The sequence below is a fragment of the Lissotriton helveticus genome, chromosome 12 (assembly GCF_964261635.1).
Source record: "Lissotriton helveticus chromosome 12, aLisHel1.1, whole genome shotgun sequence".
NCBI lineage: Eukaryota > Metazoa > Chordata > Amphibia > Caudata > Salamandridae > Lissotriton > Lissotriton helveticus.
In genome coordinates, this window is record NC_136073.1 from 670,427,800 (window position 1) to 670,445,241 (window position 17,442).

Sequence of the window (17,442 nt, forward strand, 5' to 3'; positions counted from 1 at the left end):
ACTAACAGATACCATCATGTCACGTCCCCAATTTTCAACACCACATCTCTCAGTACCACACCACTTTCAACACACTCATTACCACACCATGCCACACTTTCTCAGACTTTGGCATACCGTATCATTACATCTCACCTTAAAGGTCTGTGTACCACATCACCAAATGCTTCATAACACCATACCTTACCTTACCACACTAAATTGCAATGTAATTACTATTTAATTCATTGTAGTACAATGACTAAAACCATATTTGACTCCCCACAACAACCTACACCGCCCACTGCAACAACACATCAGTCTAAACCATACCAACCTGCTTCTTTACACAAGTTACAGAAAGACACAAGTCTTACACAAAAAATGAGGGTGTTCAACATCTAGTATGAACCATCTATCTATTATGGCAAAACTTTTCCAGCAAAACCTCACACTGCTGAACCAAACAGAGCTGTAGTATAATATAAAAATATAATGCAAACCACACATCCCTCACCCAGAGGCATCTGCTTGTTTACATCCACAAATGGACAAACAATAAACGTGAGGTTCAGGGATAGAGACACACCACCACCATGCAAATTGAGCAAAGCCCCCACAAACACACGGACAACAAATCAGGAATACACAAGTCTGATTTCCCCAATAAAATGAACCTTCTGTTGGACAGCAAACTGCCATAACACTTAAGGGTGTTAACAGACCATGTAAACGGTGTAGGGTGGCTAAATAAAAACACCTACCATAACATAACAAAGAGTTCTTTCCCATTTACACAGTTGCTACTAACACAGTATCAGGTTTATTTCCTCGCTTTCTGGATATCAGAGTCCATTTTCTTCTTCGGCTCAATACACCATAGAAAGTCCTATTTCGACACACTAAGTATGTAGATTTTAAAGGTCGTTATGGTGATGGAGGATGTCTACCTTGTTCTGAGACACTTGCACAAGGATTTGGAAAACAAAAATCTTCTGTCATCTAGAATATGGAAGGTCTAGACTCATCCGCAGTAGTGCTCTACGCCATAAACCAACGTAGGATCTGCTTCCCAGGGAACATGCAAAGGGGTCATTTGGTGAACAATGTCACTTGAGCTCTGAAAATCCATCAGCGATGCTAGAACACATTTCTGATTCAGAATGTTGGCCAGGGGCTTCAGCCCCCTAAAACTGTAGGTGTTCTAAGAGCATCCTGCTGTTACTGAACAAGCAAGTGTATCAAATGAGCATGACAAAAAGTATTAAGTGGGGAGCTGAAGGGATGGAAGAGGGTGAATGATAGTCGGAGACCTTTTTTAGTGAAAATGTGGTTCAGTTTGCATCATGGTGTGATATTATGAAACATGTGAATACATTGTGTCAATTTATTTAAAAATATATATATTAAAGAAATGAGTTAGTTAGAAGAGACCATTAATAAATCAGAGGGGTTTTAGCCATGTAAGCATGGGTAAAATAATTTGTGGATTGGTTTGTTTTCGCACCCTACTTTAACACATGTCTGTCTCCACATTTCCCAATTAAAAGACTCAAATGATTCTTATTTGCGATGTTGGCAAACTTTAAAAAGGAGCTATTGGTTACATTAGTACCTTTCATGTGGTTTGTTCTTGTAATCTGATATCACCCTCTCAAAAGAGTGCCATACCTTTGTTCTCTGGGCTCTCCTTAAGTTCCGTTTATCTTTCACTGCTTTTGAGCACACAGCTAATGATGTTTGAAAATTTCACAAATTGAAAGGCTTCACTGTTTTCCATCACCTTTCTTAACTCCTTCCAGGTCTGGGGGTGCTGTAGCACCTGCTACACCCCTAGTTCCAACACCCGGGGCATCAGTTGTTGGTAATTGTGAGTGATGTAGGTGTGGACAAAAAGATGTTTGTGTTTTTCTATCTACACTGGATGGTACCTTTGGGAATGTACAACACAAGGAGTATACTCTGTGTATGGGAGTATGGATCTGTCCTCCTGCCTCAGCACATGTACTTCAAGGCACTTTCATTTAAGAATAGTTTCCACAGATTGACAGGTTCATGTATGTTTTAGCTCTAGCACAAAGAAGCATAAGAATCAGTACTTAATTTGAGCTGGTGTTTTTCACTGCTCAGCCGGCGCTTAATCATCAACACCAGTGCTTTTCATTAGCACCAGTTAAGGACACATTCATTTATGCATAGGGAGATTAAGTGATTTGTCCGGAATCACAGGATGTTGAGCCGATGCCGTGGCTCAAACCTGGTTCCCATGTGCCGAACTCAGCAACTCTGGCCATTACGCCACATCCTCTCCCCACTTTCGTGGTTGGTAGTTGGTTCTGTTTTAGGCAGTGCTAACAGGAGAAATGGGCTGGTGCAAGCTGCCTCCTGACAAGAGCCCCAGCCCTTATTTTTTACAAATTAACCACTGCAAAGAATGGTCGACAGCGTACAATTTTTGCAACTGAGATCAAGAGAGCAAAACCTGTGTATCCATGAGACATGGACTCAAAGCAGTAAAACTACAATAAACATGTGTTGTCAATACTGCAGTGGATTGAACAGAAGACAATCACGAGGAGGCTATCAGCGGTGCCAAATAAGGGGATACAATGGCAGGGTGGCGAGGAATGTAATGCCACGTCTGTAATTGTTAAATGCAATGGTGTTGTCTGAGCCCCCAGATAGATGTGCACTTTGTATCCTGGCTGCTGTAAATACAAATGTACTAGACTAACAGCATCAACTGATGTTTTCACACTCACCCTGAAAACATCAGTAGTCTTCTCAAATGAATGCAAACATGCATAGAATGTTGATAGGAAGTATTGTCATTGTTGATTTCCCAATAACATTACGGTACTGTCCCTAAACAGTATGAGCCTGAGAATAGCCAGCACTACAAGTACTGGAATGCTAGCTGTGTTTAGTAAAGATCGTGTATCAGTATGCTGAGGAGTGTGCTCCCAGAAGATGCAGCAGGAGAAGGCAAGCAGTCAATAAAATGTAGTGTCTGGGGTAGAACAAGTGCGCAGAGCAGCAGCCAGTGCACCTACCATAACTGGCCCCTTGTAATACAGCAGACGCCGGAGACCACCAACACTTAAGGTATGTGTATAAAAGGCATTGTTTTATTTTGTAATTTTTACCCTCTTAAAGCTGTTAGGTCTCTATGACATAGTACTACAATAATAACTATATGCATGCTTATTTTACAGTTATTCCTTGTCTAAAGATTTTAACAAATACCAGAACTGCCTTATAGAATAAAAACAAAATCCATAGCTACTTACATTAAGTATAGAGTGTGTTTCATCAGTGTGGCTGTTTCCCCTCTGCGCCATGTTAACTCTGTAGTCTTCAGGCAAAGCCTGTTTACCCGCAAATATATAATTAGGTGCTCCAACAAATTTCAGAGTGCAAGTGTAGTTACGTCCCTCTTTCAATTTTTTCTCTGCACACTCCCAAGGTGTTAAAAGCGTGCCTTAAAAAAGTCATACTTTCACCGACCTCTCCCTATCTAAGAACATCATGACTGTGCATATTTCCAGACCCTCAGCGCCACTTTTTGCAAGACTCTCATGCTTATCAGTCCATGCCAGCTGTCTCCCACGTAGAAGCCTCTTCGTGTCTTTAGGCGCTGAAAATGTTACATCAGCAAACTTACATTTTTGGTTTTGCCGCTCTTATGAAACTCTGGTCCCTCGCGCTCTTTTTGGGCTGAAAAAGCATTTTTTCTTCACCAGGTTACAACTCCATGACTGGTTTGCCGCCTTTTGTGGAATTTGCACCATCCAGCCCTTTCTGGGCTGTGGTAGTCTATTTTGCAGTTACAGAAATATTCCTAGCAGTGTTGCTGAACTCTGTGCATGTTGTACAAGAATGCTATGTTTATCAGTCATTCCCGGCACACTCACACGTGGAGCAAAGCCTGTTGCATAACACAACATTACTTTACTAGTGTCATTTACAACAGAGACTTTCAAATAGGCTGTGCATATTGTTGCCCCAGGGAACTGACAGTCTAGGTTTGTGACAACACATTACCAGGTTAAAGGACACTGCATGGGGCATGTTACGCAGCCCCCATCTGCCCTATAGACGGGTCCATGTTTACCAGCCCTGGCACATTACTCCCACTTAGAAAGAAAACACAATACACAACACCTGTCTTTATGTATTTATTTTATTTTCCTTTTCATGATTGCCATCATTTTAGATCAGAGCCTTTAAAATGTTTATTTTCTTTTTTTTCTTTTAGTAATTGTCGCATACATTGTACATTTCAACTTTGGCTGTGCATGATGCTGCAGCATCAACCTTGCATTTTAGGTTTGTGACAACACATTACAGAGGCTAAAGAACCATGCACTGGGCTGATACACAGCCCACACAGTTGCATTACACACAGGCCCCTGTTTATTATCCCTCAAACATTACGTTCCTTTAGAAAGAAAGAAGTGACAATTGCACAAACCGTGTTTTTATTTATTTCCCTTATTTTGGTTTCCATACAGACACCATTTACATCAGCGAACTTAAAAATATTTATTTATTTATTTTTTCCTTTTCATAACAGGAATCATTTTACACCAGGCACTTTAAAACTTAGGCTGTGCAAAATATTGCACAGGGACCCTAGCAGTCTAGGGGCTGATGGAGGACCGTCCACCATATTACAGAACACTGCATGGACATGTTGCCAACCCCCTGCTGTTGCTTTACAAGATGACCATGTTTATCAGCCCAAATACATTACCACATATGTAAAAGAAATCACAATTGCATAACCCTTGTCTTTATTTATTTATTTTTAATTTTATTTTCATAAATGCTGTCTTTTCACAGTCCAGACTTTTTAGGGCTCGGGGCGGAGCTCCGAGATCCTATTAGTACAGAAAGAAAAAAAAGTTTCTTTAGGGCTCGGGAAAGACACATTCCTTAGTGCGTGTGTTTTTTTTTTATCTGAATGGTGATTGGTCCTCGCGGTGATGTATTTTTAGTAGTGTTGATGCTATTGGGCAGTTGTAAATGTCGGGCGCCATTTTGGGCATTTTGTCTGCGGTTACGTGCTCGGCAGTGCATTAATTTTAATTAGGAGCTGTCAGGGTGGCCGTGTAATGCATTCCAGATGGTGTGCGCGCGTTCACCATAGAGCAGTGCGTTTGTCGGGCGCGCGTCCTCTTCACGTGCACACAGGCATAGCGAATCAGTGTCTCTAGCTCTCGGCCATCTGCAACGTGAAAACATTGTCCCGCCGGCCCTGCTCGTGCTTTTCTTTAGGGTCAGCCTAGACTTTTAATAATAAATCATTCCAACGAAATAATTCTTGTGCAAGTTGTGTTCTAGTTTTCTGTTAATAATTCCCATTGTTAAAACAGTGTTGAGCGTGCGCCGTTCTCTCCCAGCGAGGACGGAACACGATTTGAATATATTTATTTTTTTACCTGCCCCTCCCTCCCATACTGACATGGAGTAAGTAAGGCCCTTCAGAGGGTTCGTGCACATGCTGCGGTACTGTACGCTTCTAGTACAGGCCTCGGGCTCAACCTTTCCCATTCCACCGTCCAAAACGATTTGTGTTAATAGCCGCAGCTGCTGCTACCACAGCGCTTAGGAGAAGACAGGCCGTGTCAGCAAGCGGTGTATATGCACTTTTTTCGCTTTACACAAGCACCAGTTGCTTACACAAGGACACTTCATTTTTGGTAGGTTCGGGGAGATTAAGTGATTTGCCCAGAATTACAGGATGTTGGGCGAATGTCACTCTCGAACCTGGATTTCCCAACTCCAAAGTCAGCAGCTCTAGCCCTTACGCCACATCCGCCATTAATATTGAAGGCGCTATATTTGCTTCAGGCCCAGTTATTAGCATGAGTGTATCTAAATGCGCGCCAATGTTACAGCGAGACAGCTTGCTGATATGAAACATACACTAAACGTACTAAGATCCTTTGCAGAATTCACTAAAAAATACACAGCTTGCGTGCTCTTATTTCGTGCCTTCTGTGTATTATACTCCTGTCCTACTAAAACTCGGATACATTAAATGTGAACCACTGAGCTCTGTTGCTCTTACAAGGAATTGTCTAACTCAGAGTCGCAGAGTCATTGTATATAATTGAAGTAACTGCCACCGCTATTTGCCAAGTATCACAGAGTTTGGTCAAGAGAGGTAGCCGGGATCACAGTTCGCTTGTTTTGGAACCAAAAACGAACTATATATCCAGTACCAGTACATTAGGTTTGGAGATAGTTATGCATTTGTCGGTGTCTTAGAGATTCTTCTTACACACACACACACACGCATAAGTACACACGCTTTTATTTCCTCAGGTGTAGAATTCTGAACTTGCAATATACAATTTTACCCAGTTCGACCGGAAACGGCCTGACTACATTTAAAACAACAGGTGTGTCAGTATCATCCTCCTCAAATGCCACTTACTCTCTTGTATCGACCCCAGGAGGATGAAAGCCGGAGTCAGCGCGCAGGGCCTGATTCCACATAGATTTCCAAGACGTGCACATTACCCGGCCTGATGTGCAATCAGATGTGCAAAACCTCCGAGGCTATAATAACCGAGCACGTCTGCGAGATGGTAAATAGACCAGCTCTGACCCCCCACCGACCCCCTCACCCCTGTCATGCCCGAAGTCTGACAGAACCAAGTGTTCCGAGGTCGAGGGACCCCTGAACCCGTGTTGTGACCCTCCCCCATCCCCGTCTTACGTGATACATTCAGCTCACTTTAATTTATTATAGACACATGCACGCAGCAGGTCCAATGTAAGTCTTAACGAAACATTAAAAAACACGATCATAATAACATCAGCGCTCTCAGTACGGGGGTGCAGATTATTTTTTTATGATTTAGAAGTAATATATTTTATTTATTGCCTACTGACGAGATCATACCCCCCAAAAAAACGCCGTTTGCAACAAAACAGACACATTTTAACGAATAATGTAAATAGCCTGTTTTTAATACTGTACGGTCGAGTGCGCGTTGCAACGAAGGTCATATTGTCCCGTTTACCACATACGTCACAACTGTTCACAACCGTGATAACCCCCCCCACCCCAAAAGAAAAAACCCAGCGATACATACAAACAATAGAACAGATACAAAAATAATGTTGCCCCTTTAGAGGCTGCGAGATCGAGGAGTTTCTAAACGACTAACTTTATGGACTGAACTTACGTAATTATTGAACAAGGACGTCGAAGCGCTTTCAAGCGGCGGCTGGAAGGCGGGGTGATGGCGCTTTACAAAATAATCGAACGCACAATACATTGTTTTATTAAAGGGCGATTAAAAACTTGTTATTGCACAAAGTACCAACTCAGAAGCCCTCTCTTTAATCTCAGAAAAAATAAACTTAAATTGACACTTCCAGGATTCGGTGTCGAGACTTGAAGGCGGCATTCACACGTATTTACGTATCGTATAGCGCTAATACGCCATCGACTGACCGCTTCGGAGCGCTAGAGAGGTATGCCAGAAGGGAGGGAAGTGAGAGGATTAAAAGCCAGCGAGTAAATACAAGTTATGTTGCGAGCGAACAAGGGTTAAATGCCGGTTCCTTGTTTGTAGCGCTATATGTACAAGGGCGAACAATGCAGGGCTTCAGGCTGCCCGTGAAGCAGCTGAGTGTACGCTCGGGAGGGGTGCGGGGAGGCGCCGAGCAGGCACAGTCAGCTCCCAGTGTCGCGCTCTTACAGGGGAGCGGCACCAGCCGGGCCGTGCTTCAAAGCCCGGGCACCACGCACGAGAGCGGAACTACAGCAACTGCACGAGAGCGGAACTACAGCATCAACACATGTCAAGAGAATGCCATTAGCTCAAACTCAAATAAATCAGAGCCCGATTGCATTTCTAATGCTTGTTTAATTTAGGAGGCAAAATTACTGCCGCAGCAAACCAATGGTCTAGCTTCCCGCCTCTTTTAGGACAAATGGCTTTCCGGTCCTCTGCTGACTATGGCACGCCCCCAGGCCTCAGGCCACCATTCAGGAATGCCATCGCCATCAGACACTCTTCCTAGGGGGCTGGCCTACCTCCCAAAAAAGACCCTGCAACACTCTAGGGCTCCCACTCCACAGATGGACCTCGTTGCTGCTCAAGCAACACCAGCCTGCAGCCGCAACTAGCCGCTGGACATGCCCGGACATGTCCGGGGCGGGACTTCCGGCGCCTACGTCACTTCCGGGGGGCGTTCCCACCTGTCAAAAAATGAATGGTGACGAAAGGTATCACTCCTATACTACTTAGGTGTGTTTTTAGTGGGTTCCTGTGGCCAGAAATATGTGGCTGAAGTTGGCGTATGCAGGGTCAACAAATACTCGGAGAAACCAACAGGGCTGTCCAATTGGTCATACTTGCATGTTTATCGGAAGAGAGTCCATTTCCATGCTAACTTGAATGGATGGGAACAAGCTGAAATGTCTGCCCCCATCTCTTGGATTTGAAACTTGTTTTACTGCAGCCTTTTCCAAGCTTTAGTTTGGTTGTTTGTAGGATGCACAAGTAGCTCCTGGACCACTCATCTTCTCACTTATCCTGCTGTCCTTAGGACTAGACCCAGCAGGGGGTGGTCAGGACCTGGCAGTTTCATGGAGTGATGCTCTGTCGAGAGTCTGGTAAGATGAGGTATTGGCTGCACTGCAGAAACCACAGAATGGGCAATATGCTTCCTTGCAATCCCTTTCAGCCAAATCTTACTCCTGTGATTCAGAATCCTCAGGGAAGGGTAGGATGTAACCCTCTAACCCCAGCTGTGCCCACTGCCCCAGGCTCTGTGAATTGGCATTGCGCTAGAAGCTATTCGCCATCACCTTCTGGGCTTTGTGACGTTACATTGGTTGGAGGTGGCAATGGATGGAAGGTTGAATATCCACCGATGAAAATTGACCAGAAAGACTACTGAGCAGTAGATTATGAATTATTTACTTGGTGAGCAGGTCAGAAAGTAATATGCTGTAAGCCCTTGACTTCACGCAGCCTGCGACAGCCCACAGCTTGCTACAATTAGACCAAACTGGCCAAACCAAACCAGCCCATAATACTGCGCAGGCTTCATTCCCACCCCAGGTGTCGAATCTCCCTAAAGTCGTTTGATCGTGGTAGCGTGGTGGTCATCACACAGGATCACAAAGAATGACTTCACTCCCACGTTACGTGAGAGAACCCTCTCTGCCCAAGATGGAAGAGTGAGCGCCTTCCAATACGTCTTATTCCCTAGGGATGCAGGACCACACATGGCTATTAAGCCCATCTTCTAGAAGAGAATGCAGTGCACGTTCATCACAGGTTATAAGTGCTCAAAAAGAGGCCAATGTGATGTGACAGTACACTGTCCAGAATGGCCCACCTTGAATTGAAGAGGCTCGCGATCAAGGGTACACTTTCCTGGCTGAATGTGGACTGGTACATTGCACCAACATGCCACACCACGCCATGAGGGCATCTACCCTTAGGCCCTAGCCCAGCGGTTGCTTGAGAAAGGACAGCTCTCTTTAGGCTCGCGCTCTCCCTCTTTGGCTAGCTAGAGCTCCTTATGTTGGGTGAACCAGCCCTCGCCCGCTCTCATACTCTGTGCCACACCATCTCCCTGGCACCACTGCTCTGCTCCTTCCAGCTGACCTAGGGGCTGGACGCTGGTGCAAAGCATCAGAGCGGGAAGTTTGGAAGGGCCAGGTGGGCCACTTAATCTAGCTGAGATTTTCCCAGGGGACTGCAGCCATTCGAGTCCTTTTTCCTTCAGCACGGCGCAGATTCCTGCGCTGTGCTGAAGGTTCTAATGAGCCTACCGGCTCATGACGGAACGGTTCCGTCATGAGCACAGCTCAACCGACGCTCATGACGGAACCGTTCCGTCATGAGCATCGAAGGGGTTAAATCCAGAGGTGCTTCTGGTGCCTCTGTTCATTCCTCCATCTCTCTGAGTTTAATTAAAGGAGGCACAGTAGAGGCTTAGGGAGAGAAACAGGGAGAGGGTACAAAAAATATGAGACAGAAGACAGCAAAGTAAAAGAGACACCGAGTGGATGGATGGAAAGAGAGAGTTAGATCGTGGTATGAAATTGAGAAGAGCTGTTTTGTGTATTTTTGCCTCGGCTGCATCTGCTTCCCAGTCTGGCTCTGAAGCTCGGTGGTCAAAACACACGGACAGAGACTCACGTCACATCCGTGCTGACCTCTAGTGAAATGCCTCCGCCCTGTGAGACACATATTCGTATCGCAGTCAACAGAGCCTCTGAACCTCGAGTTTGGATTCTAATGATCAAGGGGAATTTGAATGTGGTTATGAACTAAGGAGACAGGGAAGGGCCTTTATCTTGGCAAGCTGGGGCAATGAATCTCTAAGAGAGACAAATAGAGACTTAGATACATTTTTCACGCCTCCCCTGTGTTTGTGTGAGGACAGGCCAGATGAATCTGGTGTTTCTTCAATAAAGAACAGGAACACAGCCTTTGTTCTGAGGTCTTTCCGAACAGAGAGGAGAATAAATGAGTTCACAATGACGTAATGTTCGAGTTCTGGAAACAAGCTTGATATTTTGTTTCTTTGTACTGTGGTTTTCTGACACCGGGGATGATAATATTCAAAGAGGAGTGACTGTCTACTTCGCATCTTTTCGCAGCAAATGTAACTTCTCGTTTTAAGCTAATTGGGTAATAGGGCATTGCTCGGCGAAGGGGCAGGGCATGTGGCAAGACAGGATTCCCCGCATTTGCCACAAAATTAAAAAAGAATAATACCATTGTCACTGCTACTGTTGTGATTCAGCCACAGATTTGTAGCAAAGGATAATTATGACACAGGATTGCATATTAGAATAATTTTGTGCTGTGATTTCCAGCTCCACCTATTTATAACATTATTGTCCAGAAGACTTACACAACATTTCCTAAGAGTGAAGAATCCCCAGACTGTTTGTAACTTCCTTTTCTTCACACAAACCCTGCAGTTCTCACATAAAGTACACAAAGGCGATGTGAGAAGAGTCGCGCCGGCGGGCTACAAACTTCAGACCTATCTTTGGATGTTTGCCATGGATCCCGTGAATGCTACCGTGGAATATGGGACACGGAGTCGTTCAGCTCCTGGTGACCAGTGGGTTGGAGATGTGCTAGTCCCCAGCCTGTTTGCTGGATTTTGTTTCCTTGTTGGAGTTCCTGGGAATGGTTTGGTCATCTGGACCATACTCTTCAAGATCCCCCAGCGTTCCATGACTGTGGTTCTCCTCCTCAACTTGGCGGTGGCGGACTTCCTCGTCTTGATCACGTTGCCCTTGTGGATCCATTCGTTCTGGGACCAGTGGGTGTTCGGGCTGTTTATGTGCAGGTTCCTCACTTACATTGTCAGCTTTACCATGTACGCCAGCGTGTTCTTCCTGACTGTGTTGAGTGTCCAGCGTTTCACAGCCGTGGTCTTTCCCTTTGCATCATGGATTTGGCAGAAGAAACAGTTCATCTATGGGGTCGTGGTGAGTGTCTGGGCAGTTTCTCTGGCGCTCGCTTGTACTTCCTACATCTTCCGTTCGACTACAGAGACCAATGGAACAGTCTTGTGTAATGACTGGACATACACTTCCGATCAGCAAGAACTGGTAGATCTCTCAGTCGAGGTGGTGTTTTGCTTTCTGATTCCCTTCTTAATCATGACCGTTTGTTATGCTTTGGTCATTAGGAGAATGCGACGCATGAAATTTCAGAAAAAGAGCAAGTCTGGGAAATTGATTGCTAGTGTGATAATGGCGTTCTTTGCCTGCTGGATTCCGTACCACATCACGAATATGTTAAATATTTCAGCGGGGTCCCTGAGGTCCTCAGACCCCAAAATGTCAGCTATTTTGGAGAATGCTGCAATAGAGTCAGAAAACATCTCCACCGCCTTGCTGTTTTTGAGCAGTTGCTTCAACCCAATACTATACGCCTTCGCTGCACGGAGTTTCCGCGGAGGGTTAAGAGGGACCAACTTTGAAAAAGTCTTCAGACACATGAACGAGGACTCTGGGGAGAAAGTGGCCAAAAACCTGCACAACTCAATTACTCCTACAGATCTATCGCTACACAATCCTGCCGGCTCTCTTTGAGTCTCCCGGACATTTTTTTGTAAATTGAGTCCCTGTACCTTAATTTATTAGAAGTATGCATTTTAGGGTATTGCCTTTGGTAAAGGTGATCAGCACATAGGAGCCTGAGGACATTTAAGGTAATCACAACATTCAGTAGTTTGGTGGCATCACAGGGCAACCTGGCTTCTCTTCCTTGATATGTGCAGAATTGGACACACATAACTGGTTTAGTCTTCAGTTTAGTTGAACAGTTTTAAGTGGCACAATAAAACATCTCACATGCCAGTGATCTAGTGGCATTTATATGATCCTGGGCCAATGACGAGCAAATAGAAACAATATATAGACCAAAAACAGATGGTCTTTGTATCCACTTCGGAAATTATCAGCAATGCATAATGATGTTGACGAGCCTGTAGGTAACCATTGTTCCAACACACATATACAGAAATATCAAGCCTGCTGGAGGATCCCTGCTTTATATGGGCCCAGTAGCAAGTATGGATGGGTCGGCACAAGGCGTGTGCGCACTGGCGAGAGGATTCCATGCGGCATTCCTAGCCCTGTGCAATCTCTGCTGGGGATAGGTGGGTGTTTGCTTGCTCTAATTCCATTGGTAAAGTCCTGTTTAGAACTTAGCACACAGCGAGGTGGTTATGCAAAGACATCCGAGTCAAGGAGTTTGATTTGTTCAGTGATTTGTGTGCCCACGCAGGTGTGTTTCACTATACGAATTGCTGCAGTGCTGTCCTGAATCTTGTTACTATTGACTGATTCCATGTAGCCACTGGGATGGTCATTTCAGGTCTCACTGTGGAAGGAAAACATTTTATTTAGTATAAAAATGCTGGAAACCAATAGAGTGAAAAAGTATTTTGCTGAAGGTGGCTTAGGGGATGTATGTTGAGGTAGTGGAATCTGGAGTGTTAGATGAAGGTGAATGTTGGTGGTTGTGCTTTAATTTAAGAGCAGAATGCTGGTGAGTGGTGTTGATTGATCTCCAAATTGTTGGCTTAGGAAGGAGTCTTTCTTCTGTTCAGTGAATCCTATAGATATTATCCTTTTAATAAAGTGGTGGAGTTCTGTTCATCACAATGTGGAATCCAGTTATTTCGCTGGTGGTGATTTGTTTCGATTCCCTCATAACTCGTCTGGAGGAGCAGGGTGAGAGAAGGTGCATATATGGGACAAAAGGAAGGTGCTTGTTTGACTCAGTCCTCATGCATGCATGCAAAGAGCAAGAGAGCACAGGACTACTTATGCCTGGCAGCACATACATCGGCTTGGCGAGTAGTTACAGTGTGCTTGCAGTATGGGTGTACTGCCTTGTCGGGTGAGTGTGTGTAGCTGCCTAGGTTCTTGAAGCTCAGAACAAGGCAGGTTTATGAGGCTATTAAGTCTTATCAAAAAAGCGTATGTTGTTATGCATACTTGTGTACACAACCATAGGGTTCTTTAGTCCACATATCTGTGATTGGTAACTTTATGGCATGAAAGTGATGGAGGTTTATCTTAAAGACACAATGAGGTTACTGAGAAGGTATTGCTCATTCCTCCAGCAGATCTACTGACAGTTTCCTATGTGTGAGTTAATTGTTCTGATGGAAACAGATTTCTAGGTTTTTCACTGGCAAGTTTGAAGTTCGAGGATGATTTCATTTTTGATATCTATGTCTTGCTATTTGATACCACGGTCAAAAAAAGAACACGTGGACTTCGGGCTCATCACACATGTTACATGCCGGACACCCACTTGTGTTTCCGCCCGACTATTCACCCGTGAAAGCATGCAGCGGGAGGCAGCCATGGCGAAACTGCACATATAGGTTACTTCCTAGTGCCGGGTGGGAGGGCGGATTTCGACAGACGATGAGGAGGGAAAATTAAATAAGTAATTAATGTTCCCTCGTCATCGTCTGTCGAAATACCCCCCCCCCCAGCCCTACTGCCCCAACGCTCTTACCTGCACATGTCGAGGCTGGGGAAATTGGCAGATTGCAACAACTAAAAAACTAAGCATTATAAACGTGTTTTTGTAGCTGGAGATCTGGTCTGTAGGCATACTTTGGGGAAGCATTGGTGTGGTAGCAGTCAGGCATGGATCATAGATTCACATGCCAGAGATCTGTGAAGGAGTTGGAGGCATGGGCGTCTGCAGAAATGTTTCCGGGGGGGCACATTTTTAACTTCATCACCATCCCCCTTGCACCCTTCTCTCCTCTGCCTTGCACCCTTCTCGTCCTCCCCCTAGCACTCTTCTCCCCCTCCCCCTTGCACCCTTCTCCCCCTCCCCCTTGTACCCTACTCCACCTCCGCCTTGCACCCTTTTCTACCTTGCACCATTCTCCCCTCTACCTTGCACCCTTCTCCCCTCTGCCTTCTCCCCTCTGCCTTCTCCCCTCTGCCTTGCACCCTTCTCCTCTCTGCCTTGCACCCTTCTCCCCCTCCGCCTTGCACCCTTCTCCCCCTCCGCATTGCACCCTTTTCCCCCTCCACCTTGCACCCTTCTCCCCCTCCGCCTTTCACCCTTCTCCTCCTTCGCCTTGCACCCTTCTCCCCCTCTGCCTTGCACCCTTCTCCCCCTCTGCCTTGTACCCTTCTCCCCCTCCGCCTTGCACCCTTCACCCCCTCCGCCTTGCACCCTTCTCCCCCTCTGCCTTGCACCCTTCTCCCCTCCGTCTTGCATCCTTCTCCCCTCCGCCTTGCACCCTTCTCCCCCTCTGACTTGCACCCTTCTCCCCTCTGCCTTGCGCCCTTCTCCCCTCTGCCTTGCACCCTTCTCGGTCTCCCCCTTGCACCCTTCTCCCCCTTGTACCCTACTCCACCTCCGCCTTACACCCTTTTCTATCTTGCACTATTCTCCCCTCTGCCTTGCACCATTCTACCCTCTGCCTTGCACCCTTTTCCCTTCTGCATCGCACCCTTCTCCCCTCTGCCTTGCACCCTTCTCCTCTCTCCCCTCTGCCTTGCACCCTTCTCCCCTCTGCCTTCCACCCTTATCCTCTCTGCCTTTGACCCTTCTCCTCTCTGCCTTGAACCCATCTCCTCTCTGCCTTGTACCCTTCTCCCCCTCCCCCTTGCACCCTTCTCCCCCTCTGACTTGCACCCTTCTCTACCTTGCACCCTTCTCCCCCCTGCCTTGCACCCTTCTCGTCCTCTGTCTTGCACCCTTCTCGGCCCTCCCCCTTGCACCCTGCTCCCCTCTGCCTTGCACATTTCTCAAACTCCCTCTTGCACCCTTCTCTCCCTTCCCCTTGCACCCTTCTCCCCCTCCCCATTGCACCCTTCTCCCTCTCCCCCTTGTACCCTTCTCCACCTCCGCCTTGCACCCTTTTCTACCTTGCACCATTCTCCCCTCTGCCTTGCACCATTCTCCCCTCTGCCTTGCACCCTTTTCTACCTTGCACCATTCTCCCCTCTACCTTGCACCATTCTCCCCTCTGCCTTGCACCAATCTCCCCTCTGCCTTGCACCCTTTCCCCTCTGCCTTGCACCCTTCTTGCCCTCCCCCTTGCACCCTTCTCCCCCTCCCCCTTGTACCCTTCTCCTCCTCTGCCTTGCACCCTTTTCTACCTTGCACCATTTTTCCCTCTGCCTTGCATCATTCTCCCCTCAGCCTTGCACCCTTCTTGCCCTTGCACCCTTCTCCCCCTCCCCATTGCACCCTTCTCCCCCTCCGCCTTGTACCCTTCTCCCCCTCCCCGTTGCACCCTTCTCCCCCTCCGACTTGCACCCTTCTCTATCTTGCACCCTTCTCTATCCTGCACCCTTCTCCCCTCCGCCTTGCTTCCTTCTCCCCTCCGCCTTGCTTCCTTCTCCCCTCTGCCTTGTACCCTTCTCGACCTCTGCCTTGCATCCTTCTCGCCCTCTGCCTTGCACCCTTCTCGCCCTCTGCCTTGCATCCTTCTCCCCCTCCGCCTTGCACCCTTCTCCCCCTCCCGGTTGCACCCTTCTCCCCCTCCGACTTGCACCCTTCTCTATATTGCACCCTTCTCTATCTTGCTTCCTTCTCCCCTCTGCCTTGTACCCTTCTCACCCTCTGCCTTGCATCCTTCTCGCCCTCTGCCTTGCACCCTTCTCGCCCTCTGCCTTGCATCCTTCTCCCCCTCTGCCTTGCACCCTTCTCGGCCACCCCCTTGCACACTTCTCCCCTCAGCCTTGCACCCTTCTCGGCCACCCCCTTGCACCCTTTCCACCCAATGGAGGGGGCTGCCACCAGGAACAATGGCACCATTTCAAAAGCATGATGGACTAGGGCTGGCCCTGACTGGGCCCACACCGGACGCACTGGCGATCCAGGGGGGGGGGGGCAAGTGCCCCCCCTTTCCCCCCCCCTGCGGACGCCAAAGGTTGGAGGTAAGGTATGTAACCACACATTCCAGTGATCTACACAATCAGAAAGACTGGCTGGTGTTCAAATGGCTCAAGTGGGACATCACACACTGGGGGCTTTGGATGTCAGAGGGGATGGAGAGATTCAGAGGCAGCCCGGCCGACTGTCCTTGATTGATCTGAAATCCAGGGCCGTCATTAAAGGCTGACCTTCTGACGAAGAACAAATAATGGCAACTATGTTTACCACATGCATAAAGGCAGTGCTATGCAACTTGCAGAGAAACAGGAGCCTGGATTCGCTGGGGAGCAGGGTTCAAGTCTCAAGATCCTGTACAAGCACGCTTGAAGTGCGTGCCAATACAAAATGCTTATATTAAAGACATCGGACGACAAGCATGTTTCAAATGCATGTAGGCAGGGAGAGATTAGGTAAACAAACAGGCATGCTTTCGATGCGTGCAGGCAGGGAGAGAGTAGGTAAACAAACATGCACGCTTCAAATGTGTGCAGGCAGGGAGAGATGGTTCAATTCAAAATCAATGCTCATAAACCTAAAACACAGAAACTAAAAACCAGAGTAGTAATCTAAAAACTCTTACAAAATAATGTGTTTAGTGTAGTATATATGTTTGCTTTAGGACCTGGAACATATGCCAAACGTCTGAGTATCAGCATCACCCGGTACTTCATATCATATGCCCTAAATAACTACAGACCATATGCAGAAGAGTCTCTTCGAGCCCTTCACATAGCTTACAGTTCAGTGACGTGGGCTCAGTTCCCAGACAGTACCTCTAGATTTCTACTATATCCAATGACCAAAAATGAAATCTGACGAATGTGTGCCTGATAAAAATGTAGCTATTGCATTGAATACACAAGGTTGGGGACGGGGGTTTCAAACGGAATTCACAAGGCAGTTTGACTTTAAGGATTTTAAAAAAATGAATAAATCCTACATATAAGACCCATTGCTCACTTGATCTTTAAGTAAATGCTTAACAGATCTATAAAGTATCCTCTCATTCCACTCTTGGGGGAGAGAA

General features: G+C 46.7%; 1 protein-coding gene across 1 annotated transcript; it reads left to right on the forward strand.

Annotated features, from left to right (window-relative positions):
* Window positions 1–10,824: 10,824 nt before the first annotated feature.
* LOC144798240 (leukotriene B4 receptor 1-like) lies at window positions 10,825–13,561 on the forward strand. Its single transcript, XM_078668988.1, has one exon. It carries the CDS (start codon window positions 11,027–11,029, stop codon window positions 12,077–12,079), a length of 1,053 nt encoding a protein of 350 aa, XP_078525114.1. The 5' UTR covers window positions 10,825–11,026; the 3' UTR covers window positions 12,080–13,561.
* Window positions 13,562–17,442: the final 3,881 nt, after the last annotated feature.

What these genes read in the sequence shown, in the direction of transcription:
- LOC144798240 (XM_078668988.1), top strand. Translation starts at nt 11,027, where the DNA reads ATGTTTGCCATGGATCCCGTGAATGCTACCGTGGAATATGGGACACGG.